Raw genomic sequence first — 17,439 nt, forward strand, 5'->3', positions numbered from 1 at the left:
CCATGATCATGCCACTGCACTCTAGACTGGGCAACAGAGTGAGACCATCTCTAAAAAAGCAAAACCCAGGCCGTGCGTGGTGGTTCATGTCTGTAATCCCAGCACTTTGGGAGGCTGAGGTGGGCATATCACCTGAGGTAGGAAGTTCGAGACCAGCCTGGCCAACATGGTGAAACCCCGTCTCTACTTAAAAAAAAAAAATACAAAAATTAACCGGGTATGGTGGCAGATGCCTGTAATCCCAGCTACTCAGGAGGCTGAGGCAGGAGAATCACTTGAACCCGGGGGACAGAGGTTGCAGTGAGTTGAGATTGCACCATTGCGCTCCAGCCTGGGGGACAAGAGCGAGAGTTCGCCTCAAAAGAAAAAAAAAAGCAAAACCCCCCGAAAAACCAAGAATAATAATAATAATAAAGGGTTTGGACAGGTTCAGCAGTCACGCTGGGATGGAGACAGGTTTTACACTGAGGAAGAGATGATCAACTGGGCCTGGGCTGGCAGCTCCTGGTCATCCTCAGGTTCACAGTGAAACACAATCATAGACCAACATTCTTTAATCACAAAGGCACTTGAGGACCCCTACAAACCCAAAGTCTCTGCCAAGAGTGGCCCTGCAGACACCCCACCTTCTATCCACCCATTCATCCATCCCACACTCAGAGTTCATCGTGACCTGCAGAGGGCTCCACACTAGGCTTGATGAAGATGCCTTCCATGGCCTTCCATGTATTGTGCGTGTTGGCACTGGGCATGCCGTGGACCTCATGCTGCCCACGGATGGGGCTTCCATACTGCTCACCCGTGACTGACAGGAACACAGAGGTGCCCACGTGCTGGAAGCGCACAGCAGCCTCACGCTCCCAGTGCTGTCCAGAGCAGCGCACTGTCCATAGGTCCAGGTCGTCACCCTCGCCGTCTTCCCCAAAGGCACTCACCTCCTATAGGTGCAGAGGGTGAGGGGACAGTGGTCACCACAGAAGGCGGCATTCGTACCTACACTGAGCCTAGGATCCTTCCCTGCCCTTCCTGGAGACTCAGCTCCCACAGCTGCAAAAGGTGACACCATGACCCGCCCGCGCAACCTCTGGCACTCCCTCCCCAGCATGGGCTCTTCAGACACGTGCACACACCATTGCATCTGTCTGTGCAGAGACTACTGGTCCCCACAGAGCTAAGGCCTCCTCCTCCACATTCTCCCAGTCCTAATCCCTCTGACCTACCTTCAGCCCCTCAGGCTAGCAGTCAAGCTGTCTATCTATCTCAAACATTTTCTTCCACCAACTCTCCAAGGGCACCCACTGTTCCATCCCAATCCCCTGAATTCCACTGACCTCCATGCATTGGTGCAATCTCTTCTGCTGGCCTGGGAAGTCCTTCTTTTCCCTTTGTGGCTTGGAGGACTCCTAATCATCCTTTCAGACCCAGCCTGAGTTCCTCCTCCCCAGTGGAGTTTCCTATTCCCCACCCTCAAGGCTGTGTGGATTCTCCTCCTGGGTCCCACTTGCCCCCAGAGGAAGAGCTATCCAGGAGGATCTCTTCGGATCTCTCTCCCATCGGTCTCCCTGCCGGGCCGGGAGCACCTGGGGGCAGGATCTTGGCGGAGTTACTCTGTTTCCCCCGAAGGGGTGCTCAATAACCATCTCTGAAGTGAAATTTCCATTTCACGAAGAAGCTGAGGCTCGGATTGGAACCCAGGATCTCTGGCCCCTCACACAGGCCAGGAATCTCTCTGGGGGCTCCGGGAGGGGCTCACCTGGTTGTTGGACAGCGGTGACGGGAAGTGGTGCGTGTGTAGGTTCTTGCCTGTAAGCACATGCGTGAGCCGCACTGCCTGCCCGCAGCGCACCGGGGACCCACGCGGGCACCCGCCTTCCGAACCGCCGCGGATCCGCCAGTAGCTATTGGCGTCGTCCGACGCCTCCACGCCGGTCACCGATTGCTGGCCGCTGCCTGAGGAGTGACACCCCACTCACCCAGGGTCTCCGTCAATCGCAGAACCCCGGACCCTCGCCCTGGGACCATAACATTTCCCAGGGGACCCCAAGGGGCTCACCCCCAGCCCCGGCCCCCGCCTGACACCCTCCTCAGTCTTTGGGCCTGCAGTTCCCCGACGACCGTCCCCACCCTCAATATCCTCGACACCCTCAAAGCCTTGCGCCCCTCGACCCCCCAACGACTCTAGAGCCTCCGCCGCCCGGCTTCGAGATGGCCCACAGACCCCCACGACCACCCTGTCTCCACACTCCCAACCCCAAGCCCCCGATCCCCGCGCTCTCTCAGTCGCAGGTCACACGCACCGGATCCGTATTTGATGTCGTGCGAGTGCAGCCGCACCCGGTGGTGCGTATTGAGCAGCTTCAGCACCGACCCGCAGGTCACGAGCCCCGCGCCAGTCTTGGCGGCACTACCGCCCGGCACTAAGAGCGCCAGCAGCAGCCCCAACAGCACCGGCCCGGCAGACCCGCCGCGGCCCGCGCTCCACATCGCCCCGGCCCGGCTCCAGCCGCTCCGGCACTAGGGCTGCTTCCGTCCTCGCCGCGGCCCAATCCAGTTCTGACAGCGCCCGCTCGCGGCAGCCAATGGTCGGCCCGCGCGGCACTCCGCTTGCACTGCCATTGGGTCATTGAGGAGAGGGCCCGCCCCCGTCTCGCTAGAGCAGTAGCTGGGCGGGGACTGGAGACACGAGGAGGGTTTTGATTGGTACACGCTTCCGAGGACTTTCCAATGAGTGTCCAGGGAAGGGCGGCTGAGTAGCCAAGCGGCGGAGAATGAGCGGGAGCGCTTGGTGAGGACGCCGAGTCCGAGCCCCGCAGCCGCTGAGTGCCTGGATACCAGCTCAGGATCCTAGCACCCTGCAGGCACGTGTTCACGACGCCCCTTGATCCTGGACTCCTGGGCACTCAGTAATTAGTCTCTCCCCTCAGAACCTGGGACCACAACTGCAGGGTCTTGAGGCTGTTGGATCACTAGATTTTGTGGTCACAAAGTCGACAGATCCCAGAATCACTGAATCGTCTGGTCCTTCAGTCCCTGGACCCCGAGATTAATGAAACCCCCAGTCATTCGGCCCTAGCCGCCTCTCTGACACTGGGTCACCACAGTCCCTAGACCCTGGGGTTTCTGAATTCCCCTGGCCACTTATACATTTGACTCCTTTCGTGGCTAAATCTTGTGGTCACTGGGTCATCGGGCAGGAGAGGGCAGCAGGGAGCTGTGGCGTCGAGAATAATGGCAGCTTCCCACCAGAAAGCCCCAGAGCTGTCTTAGGAAACCAGAGTCCAAGGAGACCAAGGGGCTGTGGGAACCAAGCCTGGGTGACTGTGTCCCAGTCTCCTGGCCATGAGTAGGTCTCCCTTTTGCCGCCTTCTCAGAGTGTTGTCAGCTCAACCTTCAAAGGGAGGAAAACTTATACCACTGTTTATTCATTCATGGGACATTGTTGCAGCGGCTTCACTCCAGATCCTGTGGGGTCACAGAGGAAACAGCTCTGGGCTCAAGAGGCTAAGGTGTAGTTGAAGCACAGGCAAAGCAGAGACAAAAGTTCATATTTAATTAAATCGTCCAGAATTTTGCATTCAGAAAATCCAGAGTAAAGCGATTTTCATTACAGCAACATGTTATTTTGGGGGTTTCATGTTTCATATTGTTTTTATTTTGAGTTACATGTAGTATAAGTCACCTTGATCTTTTCAGCATTTAGGTGTCCAAACAGTTAAAGGTCAGTCTACCCTGGATTTGGTAGTCACTGCACTTGAGGGGTTTCCAGTCTAGGGTGGAAGATCTGAAGTACTATCTGAGAGGCAACGGATATATACTCTTGGACATGTCAGCCATCACCTCAAAATCAACACATGCAAAGCAGAATTCCTGGTCTCTGCCCTCAAACTGCCCCTCCCCCAGGCCTCTGAGTCTCAGTAAATGGCACCTCCATTCAGGCCCAAAACTTGGGATTCTTCTTTCATTCATCTCTTTACCTTGTTGCTCCTCACATCTCATTCAACAAGTCTTTTTTTTTTTTCTTTTCTTTTGAGATGGAGTTTTGCTGTTGTTACCCAGGCTGGAGTGCAATGGCGTGATCTCGGCTCACTGCAACCTCCGCCTCACGGGTTCAAGAGATTCTCCTGCCTCAGCCTCCTGAGTATCTGGGATTACAGTCATGCATCACCATGCCCAGCTAATTCTTTTGTATTTTTAGTAGAGACAGAGTTTCACCATGTTGACCAGGCTGGTCTCGAACTTCTGACCTCAGGTGATCCACCTGCCTCATCCTCCCAAAGTGCTGGGATTACAGGCGTGAGCCACCACCATCACTCCCAGCCTTTATTTATTTAGTTAGTTTTTTAACTTTTGAGTCTCCACATGTGCCTCATTTAACAACTCTTTTTTTTTCCTTTTTTTTTTTTCTTTTTTTTGAGACAGAGTCTTGCTCTGTCGCTCAGGCTGGAGTGCAGTGGCGCAATCTCAGCTCACTGCTGCAACCTCTGCCTCCCGGGTTCAAGCGATTATCCTGCCTCAGTCCCCTGAATAGCTGGGATTACAGGCATGTACCCAGCTAATGGGATTAAGGCAGGTACCCAGTACCACCACACCCGGCTAACTTTTGTGTTTTTAGTAGAGACGGGTTTTCACCATGTTGGCCTGGCTGGTCTTGAACTCCTGACCTCAGGTTATCCACCCGCCTCGGCCTTCCAAAGTGTTAAGATTACAGGCATAGGCTGGGCCCGGTGGCTCACGCCTGCAATCCCAGCACTTTGGGAGGCCGAGGTGGGCAGATCACCTGAGGTCAGGAATTCAAGACCAGCCCAGCCAACATGGAGAAACCCTATCTCTACTAAATCAGAGCCATAAAGACGTGTTGAGTGGGCTGGGCATGGTGGCGCATGCCTGTAATCCCAGCTACTTGGGAGGCTGAGGTAGGAGAATCGCTTGAACCTAGGAGGTGGAGGTTGTGGTGAACCAAGATCATGCCATTGCACTCCAGCCTAGGCGACAAGAGCGAAACTCCGTCTCAGAAAAAAAAAAAAAAAAAAGATTACAGGCGTGAGCCACCATGCCCAGCCCACTCAACGTGTCTTTATGGCTGTCATTCCAAATCACATTTCAAGGCATCTCTCCTGAGTCCCCATCACAGTTCTAACCCAAGCCCCTCCATCTCCCATTTAGATATTGACCACTGCCTCCTAACAGGTCTAGCTGCTTCCATTATGATGCTGGCCCCTCCAAAGCATTCTTTCTACACAGGAAAGTGGTAAAAGCAGCTGGGCACGGTGACTCCCCAGCACTTTGGGAAGATGAGGCAGGCAGATCACCTGAGGTCAGGACTTCAAGACCAGCCTGACCAACATGGCGAAACCCTGTCTCTGCTAAAAATGCAAAAATTAGCCAGGCGTGGTCTCATGTGCCTGTAATCCCAGCTGCTCAGAAGGTTGAGGTGGGAGAATCGCTTGAACCCAGGAGGCAGAGGTTGCAGTGAGCCAAGATCACACCATTGTCCTCCATCCTGGGCAATAAAGTAAGACTTCGTCTCAAAAGAAAGTGGTAAAAGCATAGATCAAAAGATCATGCCAGTTCCCTGCTAGAAGCTGCCAGCCATTTCCCAGTTGCATTTAGGACCACAGGAGGGTGAGGACACAGCAGGCGATCTTCCTGACAAGCAAGACAGGATTCTAAGTAGGCTGAGATACCAGACCTAGAGTGGGGAAGCCAATGTAGCACTCCCTTGACTCTCACGGGGAGCCTCATGGCCTCTCTTTGCTGTTCCCTTCTCCAGCCTCCTGCTGCAGACTGCCTTCCCCTGCTCACCCTATGGGCAGCTCCTCAGGGCTGATTATGGCCTCTCCAATGCCCTCCACCTACTAACCATAATTTGTCTTAAGGTTCAGGTTCTCAAGAGAGAATCTGATTGGCTCAACTTGGGCCCAAGGACTGCTAAAGGTACAATCAGCTGTGGAGAGGAGGAAGGGTGGTAACTAGTCTCCAAATACTCACAATTCCTCCCATCCCCGTAAGCCAAAGATACGTAGTTCATTTCCTCTTTCCTTGAATCTGGGTAGGTAGCGCAACTTGTTCTGACCAATCGAATGCCGAAGAAGTGCTGTTTGGGGACTTCTGAGCACCGGCCATAAGAACTCTGGCAGGTCTGGCTTCATCCTTCTAGGAAGCTAGACAATGCACCTTGCGATAATGAAGTGCCAGATTACTGCGTGGTAAAAAGCCACATAGAGAGGGACCCTGGAATGTTCTGGCCTCAGTTCAGTGAGCAGCTGAAAGCAGTCACATAAGCAACTCCAGTGTACACCACTGCCCCACTGAGCCTCCAAACTCCAGTGTTGGGCGGGGCATGGTGGCTCATGCCGGTAATCCCAGTGCTTTGGCAGGCCAAGGCGGGAGGATCACTTGAGCCCAGGAGTTGGAGACCAGCCTGGCCAATATAGTGAAACCCTGTCTCTACTAAAAATACAAAATTGGCCGGGCGCAGTGGCTCATGCCTGTAATCCCAGCACTTTGGGAGGCTGAGGCAGGTGGATTACAAGGTCAGGAGATCGAGACCATCCTGGCTAACACGGTGAAACCCCATCTCTACTAAAAATACAAAAAAATTAGCTGGGCACGGTGGCGGGCGCCTGTAGTCCCAGCCACTTGGGAGGCTGAGGCAGGAGAATGGCATGAACCCAGAAGGCGGAGCTTGCAGTGAGCAGAGATCGTGCCACTGCACTCCAGCCTGGGCGACAGAGCAAGACTCCGTCTCAAAAAGAAAAAAAAAAAAAAATTTAGCCCGGCATGGTGGCACACGCCTGTAGTCCCAGCTACTCAGGAGGCTGAGGCAGGAGAATCCCTTGAACCTGGGAGGTAGAGGTTGTGGTGAGCCAGGATCGCACCAAGGCACTCCAGCCTGGGCAACAGAGTGAGACTCTGTCTCAAAAAATAAAAATAAAAATAAAAATAAAAGCCGGGTGCGGTAGTTCATGCGTGTAATGCCAGCACTTTGGGAGGCTGAAGCAGGCAGACCAACTGAGGTCAGGAGTTCAAGACCAGCCTGTCCAACATAGTGAAACCCCATCTCTACTAAAAATACATAAAAAATTAGTGGCCAGGCGTGGTGGCTCATGCCTGTAATCCCTGCACTTTGGGATGCAGAGGTTGGTGGATCACTTGAGGTCAGGAATTCGAGACCACCCTGGCCAACATGGTGAAATCCCGTCTCTACTAAAAATACAAAAATTAGCTGGGCATGGTGGCGGGCGTCTGTAGTCCCAGCAACTCAGGAGGCTGAGGGGACAGAATTGTTTAAAGCCAGGAAGTGGAGGTTGCCATGAACTAAGATCATGCCACTGCACTTCAGCCTGGAAGACACAGCAAGACTTTTTTTTTTTTTTTTTTTTTTTTAGACACAGTTTCACTCTGTTGCCCAGGCTGGAGTGCAGTGGTGCAATCTCGGCTCACTGCAACCTCTGCTTCCCCAGGTTAAAGCCATTCTCCCGCCTCAGCCTCCCAAGTAGCTGGGATTACAGGTACCTGCCACCACACCTGGCTAATTTTTGTATTTAGTAGAGACAGAGTTTCACCGTGTTGGCCAGGCTGGTCTCCAACTCCTGGCCTCAAGTGATCTGTCCACGTCAGCCTCTCAAAGTGTTGGGATTACAGGCATGAGCCCAGCCAAGACTTCATCTTAAATATAAGTAAACGAATAAGTAAATAAATAAAATGGCGGCTGAAATCTCAGGACAACAAACCTGTGTCCCAGCAACACAGGCTTTATTTCTATTTCTTTCGCTGGCTCCCCTGAGAGTCTCAGCAGAGCTCCTCGTGGGCATTCAGCCTGTGGTGACTCTGCTCATGGCAGGGGCTGGTGTGATGGGCAGCAACTCTGACAGAGCAGGGAATCGAGTGGCTAGTGGGGACTTCATGGTGGGTCACTATGGCCCACGTCCACAGAGTGGCTGACCGAGGCCTCCTCTCCAGGTTCTGGGAGGCTCTGGACTCCATCCTCCTCCTTGTCCTCATCCTGGTCCTCATCCTTGTACTCATCCTCATCTTCATCTTCAACCTCGGCCTCATCATGGCCTTCACTGTCCGTGTCCTTGGACTTGGGGAGACTGGAACCCATGCCGGTGCCAGCGGACACTGAGAGCTTGGGCTCCAATGGGCTGAGCTGCCGGCTGGCTGGCAAGTTAGTGTAAATGGAGCGGCAGGGCTCTGTGGCCTGGTCCTGGGCAGTGTGGGTGGCCGGTTCCTGCTGCACAGAGGGTGTCTCTGTGCTGCGGTGGGGGGTGCTGAGCCGGGAGGTCTGCCGGGCCCTTTTGGCCTCCTCCAGTTTACGCAGCAGGCAGCTCCGGTGGGTCTCCGAGGACAGCTGGATGCGGGAGCCTTTCACCTTCTTTAAGCCCAGGGAAAGGTCCCTGAGCACTTGGGTGACAGGAAAGGAGAAGAAGCCCAGCTGCTTACTGAGGTCCTTTTCAAACTCATACTTGCGGATGAGCAGGGAGGCTGCCTGCTGGGTCAGGAAGTCGGCGAGCTCCTCATAAAGGCGGTTGGAGAAGTGAGACATGCTGGACTTCGATGAGATGGAGGGCAGCGGCTTCTTCTTTGTGAACCTGCCACTGCTGCGGGGGCTCTGCATAGCAGCCGGGGAGGGAAAGGAACACATGTCACATCTGCCAGCCCCATCCCTCTGTGACACCCCTTCCAGCCACTGTGCCCTCCTCAGAGCCCTGCCAGCCCTGCCCATCGCAAACATGAATGGGTACACTTCGTGTGACAAACACACTTGTCACACGAAGGGTACAGCTTTGCCACATCTGCTATGCTGATGCACTCAACTGCCCACTCTCATGCTCACCTCACCATCACACCTCCTACACCTGTTGGGCCTGGGGCAAGGGCAGAGAACTGTCACAGGGTGAGGTTAATCTGAGCTTTGACAACTGGGTTTGGGCAGGCTTCCGCCCAGGCCTGCCCAGAGAGATGCCTGCAGGAGCCTTGATGGCCGAGGAAAGGGTCGAGGGACCATGCTGGAGATCCACGAGTGTGAGGCCACCTACGTCTTGTGCACATCCTGCCTGGTCAACTTTCCCTCGGCAAAGTCCAGAGACTGGAGAGTCCTGCTGGAGGCAGCTGGATTCAAGGGAACTAGACCTAGGAGGCAAGGCCCCGGCCAGGCTAGTGCTTCTGTCCACAAGGGACGGGACCCTCCACTCCCACATAGGAGCGTCTCTAGATTCACATAGAAACGTTAGCAAAAATACCCAGCATAAATAAATAGCCTTTATTTATCTGTGACAACACCTGGTAGTAGCTAGGCCAGGATTCACGGGCCCCCATCAGCTTGACCCCTGCCCAGGAGGTTTCCACAGTGCAGGGCAAGAAACCTTGACCTTGAGCACCTGCCAGTGATAGTGGCTGCTAGGAGTGGCGGGTCAAGGAGCCTTTCTCCTGCAAACTCATGTCCGGTCCTACCTTCGAGGAGGTCACCTCTGGACACAGTGAGGAGGGAGATGAGGAAGCAACTGGGGAGAGCTCAGGGAGAAGGTAGCAGGAAGAGCGGGGGTAGGGGCAGGCAAGTGGAGGTGTGACAACCCTGAGGTGGCCCTGGCCGCAGGCCACCTCCACCACTATCCCGGGCGCGGGCAGGGTGAGGTGCAGGCCCCGCCAGGGCTGGGCCCTCTGTCTGGAGCTCAGGGAAACAGGTGGGTTTTGTAATTTGGGATCTGAGTCAGGCTCCTTCTCCCTGGAGTGGAGTGAGGGGCTGGGGACATCGGGCTTCTCCATGGGTGTCACCTTGAGCTTGAATCTGGTGGCCACCTGGGCACTAGACATGGAGGGGGAGCCTCCTCTGTCCTTGTGTTTTCTCTGAGGCGTCTTGGGGCTGGAGACTGTGGGGTGGGGCTGCCCGCTGTTGGTGGGTTTAGCCGGCTCAGAGCCCAGCGGCGGCAGATTGCGTTGAACCTGCAGCTCTGAGGGGGGCTCCAAGCTGGTGGGGAACAGAGGACGGCCGTCGCGGCAGCGGGCGCCGCGGAGCTTATCCACAGCCTGGTTGACGACGCTCTGCAGGGCAGGGAAGAGGCGGTGGTCAGCCAGGAAGTTCAGTGTGCGATGGGGCTCACGGAGCGGACAGTAGCCAGGCAGGTCGAGGGACTCCAGCTGGCTCAGTAACGACTTGATCTCTTTATTGAACTCTCGTTTGCAGATCGGCTCCTGTTCTCCAGGCCTCGGCTCTGATGCTTCAGGCACACCAGAGCTTGAGCCCAGCAGCTCCGAGAACCAGGACAGGGGCTGCTCCTGGGTCCACTGAAAGCTGGTCTGGCTGCCCAGCAAATCCCACAGCAGGGAGTCCCTCTTGGAGCAGGACTGACTGAGGCCTTTCTGCAGAAAGAGGGTGACTCTGAGAAGTGTTCAGGAGCAGCCAAGCCAGGGCTGACCCTGGCCCTGGGCTCTCCGTGGGAGTCCACCCCACCCAGCCATGGCCCCGGCTCTCACCCCTTTCTTCTCCAGCTGTAGCAGCCGCTTGAGATTCTTCTCCAGCAGGAGTTTGTCCTTCACAGGTGGCAGTGAGCCTAAACCTTGGGCACCTAGGTCACTGTCCCGGCTGTGGGAGCCCAGCCAGCCAGCCATGAGGCTGCTATGGGAGTCGGACATGGAGCTGGAGCTGGATGGGTAGTTGTTGGGGTGTCCAGTGCAGAGGGTCGGCCGTACACGGTGCCGGTGTACAGTGCTGAGGCTGGGCCGGGCATGTGCCCGCCGCCCACCACTTGGCACCTCCACTGGGTCCTGCACCTCCACAAGCGGCACCCCAGCCTCGGTCTTCATGGCAGCCATGCGCTCAGTCGCCTTCTCCACCACTGTCTCCAGGCTGTCCAGGACATGGCTCTCAGTCAGGAAATCCAGAAAGTGGCTAAAGGGCTGAGGGTGCCTCTTGTTTCGGCGTTGGTTCTGGAGCGCTGAGCTGCCACATGTGGATGGTGGGTGTGGCACATGGCCCGGCTTGGAGGCTGGCCCCATCTCTGGAACCAGTGGCTTCTTGGGTAGCTGCACCTGAGCAGACAGGTATGTCACAGTGGGCATGGGTGCCCTACAGGTGAAGGGCTCCCTGGGGTCTTCCTAGGGTAACACTAGGACCTGAGTGAGAGTGAGTAGTGGAAGGAGCTGCATTTTGAAGTCTGGAGGCCCTGGATTTGGACCCTGGCTCTGCCACCTACAGCCTGATGACAGTGTGCAAGATGGCCCCTCTTGAGGTCCAATTTCCTTATCTGCAAAGTGGAGGTCTATTCAGGGTCGCCCTGAAGCTTTCCTAACACCTACATTTCACACACACAAGTCCTGGCTAAGGGACTTAGCCTGCTTCTGCCCTGATACATGGCAGGATGAGCAATCATGAACCTCTTGGAGTCTCCCTCCAGCTCCTCATCTGTCCATGCAGCAGGCCATCCCTGTCTCCATGGCAGGGCTGCAAACAACACCTGAGGTCTTGAGTGCAGACAATAGCTGAGGTCTTGAGCCCTGTGCTACCCAGGGCTGTTTCTCCAACTTGAGCCCTAGGCACCTAGTCAACTCCCAGTTCCCACTCTAGGGTCCCAGTTCACCCAAGCACCTTCCAGGTCGCTGGAAGTCAGAAGGAAACAAGGAATGAAATTGAGTGTGACAGGGGCAAGCAGGGGAGTCATAGGAGAAGTCAAGGCAATAAGGACTCAGCTAAGAGGCCCACAGAGCAGGTCAATAGACAATGAGAAATGGGGGCTGTGGTCTTGGGTGTCAGGGTTGGCGGGGAACATGTTGTGGCCTTAAGGGTCGGGGTCCTGCTGGGCACACTTACTCGTGCACTGCACATGGAGTGGCTGGCCTCATCGTCAGCCACGTAGCCCGAGTGGTGGCGGCACCTGGCCATGTGGTCACCTGGCAGGTGACCGAGCCTGCTGCCCACCTCTCTCTTCAGCTGCGCATTCCTCTCTGCGCGGGCTGGGGAGACAACGTGAGGGTCTCCAATAGGTCCACACATCTGTGGCCCTGGAATCTGCGGTTCCCTTGCTGCCCGCACCCCGTGTCCTTCATGCATCCAGCCCTTCCTCTGCTCCATGGCCCTCATGCGTCTGCAGGCAGGCAGTTCCCAGAGTCATCGGGATGGAATCGCCGAGGACCATCCTGTCTCCGATCATCTTTGGATCTGCGTGTGCTTAACCCTCCCTACTCCCAAACCCTGGGCAACCTGGCTTTCGCCCCAGCCCGGAATCAACGGACTCACCAGAAACACCGCCTTGCTCCGCGCAGGCCAGTACAGTCTGCGCCCTCACTGGGGCAGCTATACAGTGCGAGGAAGTCGACTGGCGGCCTCCACTTGCTTATTTGCATACCACATCCTCATTGGTTCTTACCGAGGAGCTCATCCACTACCCTCTCCGACACAATAGTTGGGGGCGGGGCCCACATTGGCCCAACCTCCAATTCTCTGGACTCTGCTCTCCCACACTCGTCTGGGAGCCGCAGGGTGAAGATGTTGGTGTCTACGTCCCCGCTGCCGGGAGGACCCCCACCCACCACCGAAGCTGGGGCTAGGCTCTATGATCCGCTCCTGCCCCGAGGGGAGTCTAAAAGCCAAAGCCACGTCTTCCACCGGTGATACAAGCACCTTCCTCGTGTCCTACCTGGTCGCTGCGCAGCCCTGGGCCTCCTGCTCCTGTTCCTTTCCAGGGGCCTCTGCCCCTCCCGCGGTGTGCACAGCCCCAGGTTCTACCTTGAGACTTCTCCCCTCTGCAGTGGAGAGAGTGCTGGCTCTCAGTCACAGACCTAGCTTCAGTTCCTGGCTCTGCTCTTTCCTGCCAATGTGACTCAGCCTCTCTTAGCATTGGTCCTGCACTCTAAATGGGCTTGAGTGTTCTTCCAATATGGGAATATGGGATTCAATACAATCTCCCTACAACACACCCCGTATCCCAGTGAAGCCTTGAATATTCTTACCTCCTCTCCCTCCCTCCTTTTCTCTTTTGCTCAGTAATACCCCACCACAGTGTCACTTCTTCCAAAAAGCTTTTACTGTGAATTCTGCCACTCCGTACACGATTCACAGTAAACCCCATTCCAGACTCCACCATACCATGTTGCTACTTATGTGTCTACCAGATGGTGCTCCTTTGGGGCCAGAACTGAGGCAAGTCACCCTGAATCTTTAATACTTTCAGTGTCTGGCACCAAGTAGGTGCTCAATAAATGTCAGTCTCCTCCTTCCCATCTGCGCACCCTCGGGACCTCTGACCTTTCCAAGATCAGCTTCCAGTGGAGAATGGTGGTTGGTTGAGGTCTGACAATTCACCAGTCACTATAAACACAACAGTCGTTATGCCAAGAGCATGGTTGAAGGACTCTATGAGGCTTTCAATCCTCACATACCTCATGAAATATTGTTACTCTCGAGTTCTGCTCTGTCCTCTCAGCTCTGGCTACCCACTAGGTCAGGGACAGAGAGGACAAAGCAGGTCTGGGTGCAGGCCCTGAGCTGTGAGGTTCAGTCTTATCTCCACTACTCCTGGCAGGACCACACTTTCGCTCTCTGACCCCCCGTTTCCTAATCTGTGAAACAGGAATGACATTACCAATTTCATAGTCTGGACACAAATACCATGGGAAAAATCAAGACTGCCACGTTGCAGTGAAAACTGTGGCTGCCTACCATATACAGTCATGGGTAAGGAAAGCTTTTCTGGACCAAAGAGAAAAACAGTGAAGTTATTAATGTAAAAGCTGTAGCCTGGCAGAGAGCTCAAGATGGAAACAGGAGATAATGTTTTCTCAAAAAAACCCATTAGTGTATATGCTTGCTTTCATTTTCTTAGTGTCTAGAGCTCAAGAAAAAATAAATAAATAAATAAAGAAAATGCCTGCTCTTATAAAAATCTGCAAAAGATCAATAGGCAATTTGAAAAAGAATAAGAATAGCTAATAATATGAAAATTTTCATTCACACTGCTATCTAAGAAACTACTAGAATGTGATAACATTGGTGTAATCATCTTTATGTTCTCAAAACAACACACAAAAAAGGTGGGTTGGGGAGAAAGGGAGTTGGGTGTGTTTATTTGCTTAGAGAAAACACTGGAAGGACACAACCCAGAAAGTTTACAATGGCAATCTCTGGGAAGGGTAGGAGATTTTTTTTTTTTCTTTTTTGGTATTTTTCCTTTTTCTTTTTTTCTTTCTTTCTTTCTTTTTTTTTTTTTTTTTTGAGATAGAGTCTCGCTCTATCGTCCATGCTAGAGTGCAGTCATGTGATCTCGGCTCTCCACAACCTCCGCCTTCCGGGTTCAAGCATTTCTCCTGCCTCAGCCTCCCGAGTAGCTGGAATTACAGGCGCGTGCTACCACTCCCGGCTAATTTTTGTATTTTGAGTAGAGACGGGGTTTGCCCATGTTGGCCAGGTTGGTCTTGAACTCCTGACCTCGTGATCCACCCGCCTCGGCCTCCCAAAGTGTTGGGATTACAGGCGTGAGCCACTGCGCCCGACTTCCTTTTGGTATTTTTCATATTAAATATCACTTTTGCAGTCAAGGAAAGTTCCGCATTGCAATGAATCCAGCACTGGTCTGGTTAGCGCGGGAGCTGTTGCCGGGTCCTTGCAGGGGCACGCCGGACCGCTAGGTGGCGAGAACAAAGGCGAAGCGCAGCCGCACCTGGGAGTGTGCGTCGGGGCGGGGCATGGGCAGCGTCCAGGGGCGGGGCCTGGGCTGTCCGGCCCACTCCCCTGGGAGCGCTAGCGGTGGGCCCAGGCGGCCATGTCCCGCCCTCGCGTGCGCCTGGTGGTCACCGCGGACGACTTTGGTTACTGCCCGCGACGCGATGAGGGCATCGTGGAGGCCTTTCTGGCCGGGGCCGTGACCAGCGTGTCCCTGCTGGTCAACGGTGCGGCCACGGAGAGCGCGGCGGAGCTAGCCCGCAGGTGAGGGGAGGGCCCTAGCAGGGCGGCGATCGGCTTGGGGCGCGCTGCTCCGCGGCCGCCAGTGCTCCAGCTCGCGCTCCGCCCTCAGGCACAGCATCCCCACGGGCCTCCACGCCAACCTGTCCGAGGGCCGCCCAGTGGGTCCGGCCCGCCGTGGCGCCTCGTCGCTGCTCGGCCCCGAAGGCTTCTTCCTTGGCAAGATGGGATTCCGGGAGGCGGTGGCGGCCGGAGACGTGGATTTGCCTCAGGTGCGGAGCCGCAGCTGCAGGAGGATGCTCGCGAGGACCCCCAGAGCTCCGCCCGGAGGGTACTGTGAGGTCATTAGGAGATGGCGGTGGATGACTTCTTCATTTAAACACTGGAGCGGTCACACGGCAGCACGAGGAGGGTGTCCTCGGCAGCTACTCCCGGTTGCTCAAGGTGTCTCTCGCTCGCCCTCTAGGTGCGGGAGGAGCTCGAGGCCCAACTAAGCTGCTTCCGGGAGCTGATGGGCAGGGCCCCCACGCACGTGGATGGCCACCAGCACGTGCACGTGCTCCCAGGTGCGTGGTTGGTGATCCCAGTTTGGAGGGCGTTTACTCCCAGGTGGGGCTGGGGAAGTAGGGGTAGTTCGATGCCCCCAGGTGAAGGGACGTGCTCCTCCTAGACCCGCTCCGCCCGCAGGCGTGTGCCAGGTGTTCGCCGAGGCGCTGCAGGCCTATGGGGTGCGCTTTACGCGACTGCCGCTGGAGCGCGGTGTGGGTGGCTGCACTTGGCTGGAGGCCCCCGCGCGCGCCTTCGCCTGCGCCGTGGAGCGCGACGCCCGGGCCGCCGTGGGCCCCTTCTCCCGCCACGGCCTCCGGTGAGGCTTCCCGCCCTGTCTCCTACCATAGCTGCCTCAGTCCCTCCGCACTGACTATTCACCTGGCTAGCTGTGTCCGTTTCTCAGCCCGGAAGCGAGTCTGGCGTCGATCGCTGCCGCCACCCCAGTTCCCCCCTCCCGCCCCCAGTCCCTACCCTATCCTACCCTACCCTAGCCTAGCCCTGGTCATGGCCTGGCCTGGCCCCGCGGCTGATGCCCCGCCCACTACAGGTGGACAGACGCCTTCGTGGGTCTGAGCACTTGCGGCCGGCACATGTCCGCTCACCGCGTGTCCGGGGCCCTGGCGCGGGTCCTGGAAGGTACCCTAGCGGGCCACACGCTGACAGCCGAGCTGATGGCGCACCCCGGCTATCCCAGTGTGCCTCCCACCGGCGGCTGCGGTGAAGGCCCCGACGCTTTCTCTTGCTCTTGGGAGCGGCTGCATGAGCTGCGCGTCCTCACCGCGCCCACGCTGCGGACCCGGCTTGCCCAGGATGGCGTGCAGCTTTGCGCCCTCGACGACCTGGACTCCAAGAGGCCAGGGGAGGAGGTCCCCCGTGAGGCCACTCTGGAACCCTTCCTGGAACCCTCCCTACTCTGACCCGCTACCGACAACCAAGCACTAATCCCTTTACTACCAAGCAAGGGGAGCCAGGATTTAGTCCTGGCCCAGCCCAGAACCGGTCCCTGGAGCAGGGTCTGTTGACTTCCCTGGGTAGGACACTGCCACGTCTGGGCCCAGGTCCTCATGGCTCCAAATGGTATCTAGAGTTTGAGCAGCCTTCTTGGCTGCAGGCGGGTCCATCCTGTGGCAGCGGGCTAGGGCCCGCAGAGCATTTGGTGCCCCTCCATGCTGCAGTGCAAACACCTTCACTACTGGGGCAGTGGGGAGAGATGGCTATATTAATAAAATAACGTGTGTCTTTCAAACTTGGGTGGTTTATTAGCTCTGCCCAGGAGACAGAAACAAGCAGGGACAAAGAGCAGCTCCCTCTTGGCTCAAACCACTCCAGGAAATGGCCCATTCTCCATTCTGGTTTTGTTCATTTGTTCATGCTGCGGTTTTCTTTATTCCTTTTTAGGGGGTGGGAGTGGGAGAAGACTGTCCTCACCAGGCTGCTTTTGAAGAGGCATAATACTATAATCTCAGTACTGATTTTTAGAAGTCACCTGTAGGCCGAGTGCGGTGGCTCACACCTGTAATCCCAGCACGTTGGGAGGCCGAGGCGGGTGGATCACCTGAGGTCAGGAGTTTGAGACCAGTCTGACCAACATGGAGAAACCCCATCTCTACTAAAAATACAAAATTAGCTGGGCGTTGGTGGTGCATGCCTATAATCCCAACTACTCAGGAGGCTGAGGCAGGAGAATCGCTTGAACCCGGGAGGCGGAGGTTATGGTGAGCCGAGATTGCGCCATTGCACTCCAGCTTGGGCAACAAGAGTGAAATTCCGTCTCGGAAAAAAAAGAAAAAGAAGTCATCTGTTTAGATGTAAGCCATTCTAGGGGATAGGCGTGAGGAGACCCTGCAACCCCGTGGGAATACATTTAAATTTTTCTAGGAGGAGCAGTCTTGCCAGGAAATGGGATACCGAGGTTCCTAACTTGACCTGGCAATGTAGGGATGCCCTGTGGACTGGGGCCCCATGTGGCTTGGGCGAAAGCTCCTGAGGTGCAG

At 55.8% G+C, this 17,439-nt stretch overlaps 3 protein-coding genes across 8 annotated transcripts; 1 reads left to right on the top strand and 2 right to left on the bottom strand.

Annotated features, from left to right (window-relative positions):
- Positions 1-656: 656 nt before the first annotated feature.
- On the bottom strand, positions 657-2,484 carry SDF2L1 (stromal cell derived factor 2 like 1). The gene is given in 3 exon segments (NM_001145067.1): positions 657-938; positions 1,754-1,950; positions 2,298-2,484. Coding segments are annotated over 3 exon segments (666 nt in total).
- Positions 2,485-7,721: 5,237 nt separating this feature from the next.
- On the bottom strand, positions 7,722-12,303 carry CCDC116 (coiled-coil domain containing 116). Of its 2 annotated transcripts, XM_077950677.1 has the most exons (5): positions 12,236-12,303; positions 11,810-11,943; positions 10,477-11,031; positions 9,778-10,362; positions 7,722-8,614 (listed from the first exon to the last, which is right to left on the bottom strand). In XM_077950677.1, the coding sequence occupies exons 2-5, from the start codon at positions 11,879-11,881 to the stop codon at positions 7,904-7,906; spliced, it is 1,923 nt and encodes a 640-aa protein (XP_077806803.1). In that variant the 5' UTR covers positions 11,882-11,943; positions 12,236-12,303; the 3' UTR covers positions 7,722-7,903. The 2 variants fall into 2 exon arrangements, with proteins under 2 accessions (XP_077806803.1, XP_015005280.2); XM_015149794.3 differs by lacking the exon at positions 12,236-12,303 and having other exon boundaries at positions 11,810-12,171.
- A 2,416-nt stretch (positions 12,304-14,719) lies between these two features.
- On the top strand, positions 14,720-16,691 carry YDJC (YdjC chitooligosaccharide deacetylase homolog). Of its 5 annotated transcripts, none has more exons than XM_028827942.2 (5): positions 14,720-14,920; positions 15,009-15,168; positions 15,363-15,462; positions 15,567-15,761; positions 16,140-16,691. In XM_028827942.2, the coding sequence occupies exons 1-5, from the start codon at positions 14,757-14,759 to the stop codon at positions 16,385-16,387; spliced, it is 867 nt and encodes a 288-aa protein (XP_028683775.1). In that variant the 5' UTR covers positions 14,720-14,756; the 3' UTR covers positions 16,388-16,691. The 5 variants fall into 5 exon arrangements, with proteins under 5 accessions (XP_028683775.1, XP_001114556.3, XP_028683776.1 ...); XM_001114556.5 differs by having other exon boundaries at positions 15,584-15,761; positions 15,993-16,691; XM_028827943.2 differs by having other exon boundaries at positions 15,584-15,761.
- Positions 16,692-17,439: the final 748 nt, after the last annotated feature.

This window comes from Macaca mulatta, chromosome 10 (genome assembly GCF_049350105.2).
Source record: "Macaca mulatta isolate MMU2019108-1 chromosome 10, T2T-MMU8v2.0, whole genome shotgun sequence".
Lineage (NCBI taxonomy): Eukaryota > Metazoa > Chordata > Mammalia > Primates > Cercopithecidae > Macaca > Macaca mulatta.

Bases quoted from the DNA above. Each gene is read 5' to 3' on its own strand.
- YDJC (XM_001114556.5), top strand. From the start codon at position 14,757: ATGTCCCGCCCTCGCGTGCGCCTGGTGGTCACCGCGGACGACTTTGGT. The intron at 14,921-15,008 runs GTGAGGGGAGGG...CTCCGCCCTCAG, and splicing joins GCGGCGGAGCTAGCCCGCAG to GCACAGCATCCCCACGGGCC. The intron at 15,762-15,992 runs GTGAGGCTTCCC...CGCCCACTACAG, and splicing joins TTCTCCCGCCACGGCCTCCG to GTGGACAGACGCCTTCGTGG.
- CCDC116 (XM_015149794.3), bottom strand. From the start codon at position 12,079: ATGAGGGCCATGGAGCAGAGGAAGGGCTGGATGCATGAAGGACACGGG. The intron at 10,363-10,476 runs GTGAGAGCCGGG...CTCTTTCTGCAG, and splicing joins TACAGCTGGAGAAGAAAGGG to AAAGGCCTCAGTCAGTCCTG. The intron at 8,615-9,777 runs GTGACACCCATG...GCTGCTATGCAG, and splicing joins CCACCAGATTCAAGCTCAAG to AGCCCCCGCAGCAGTGGCAG.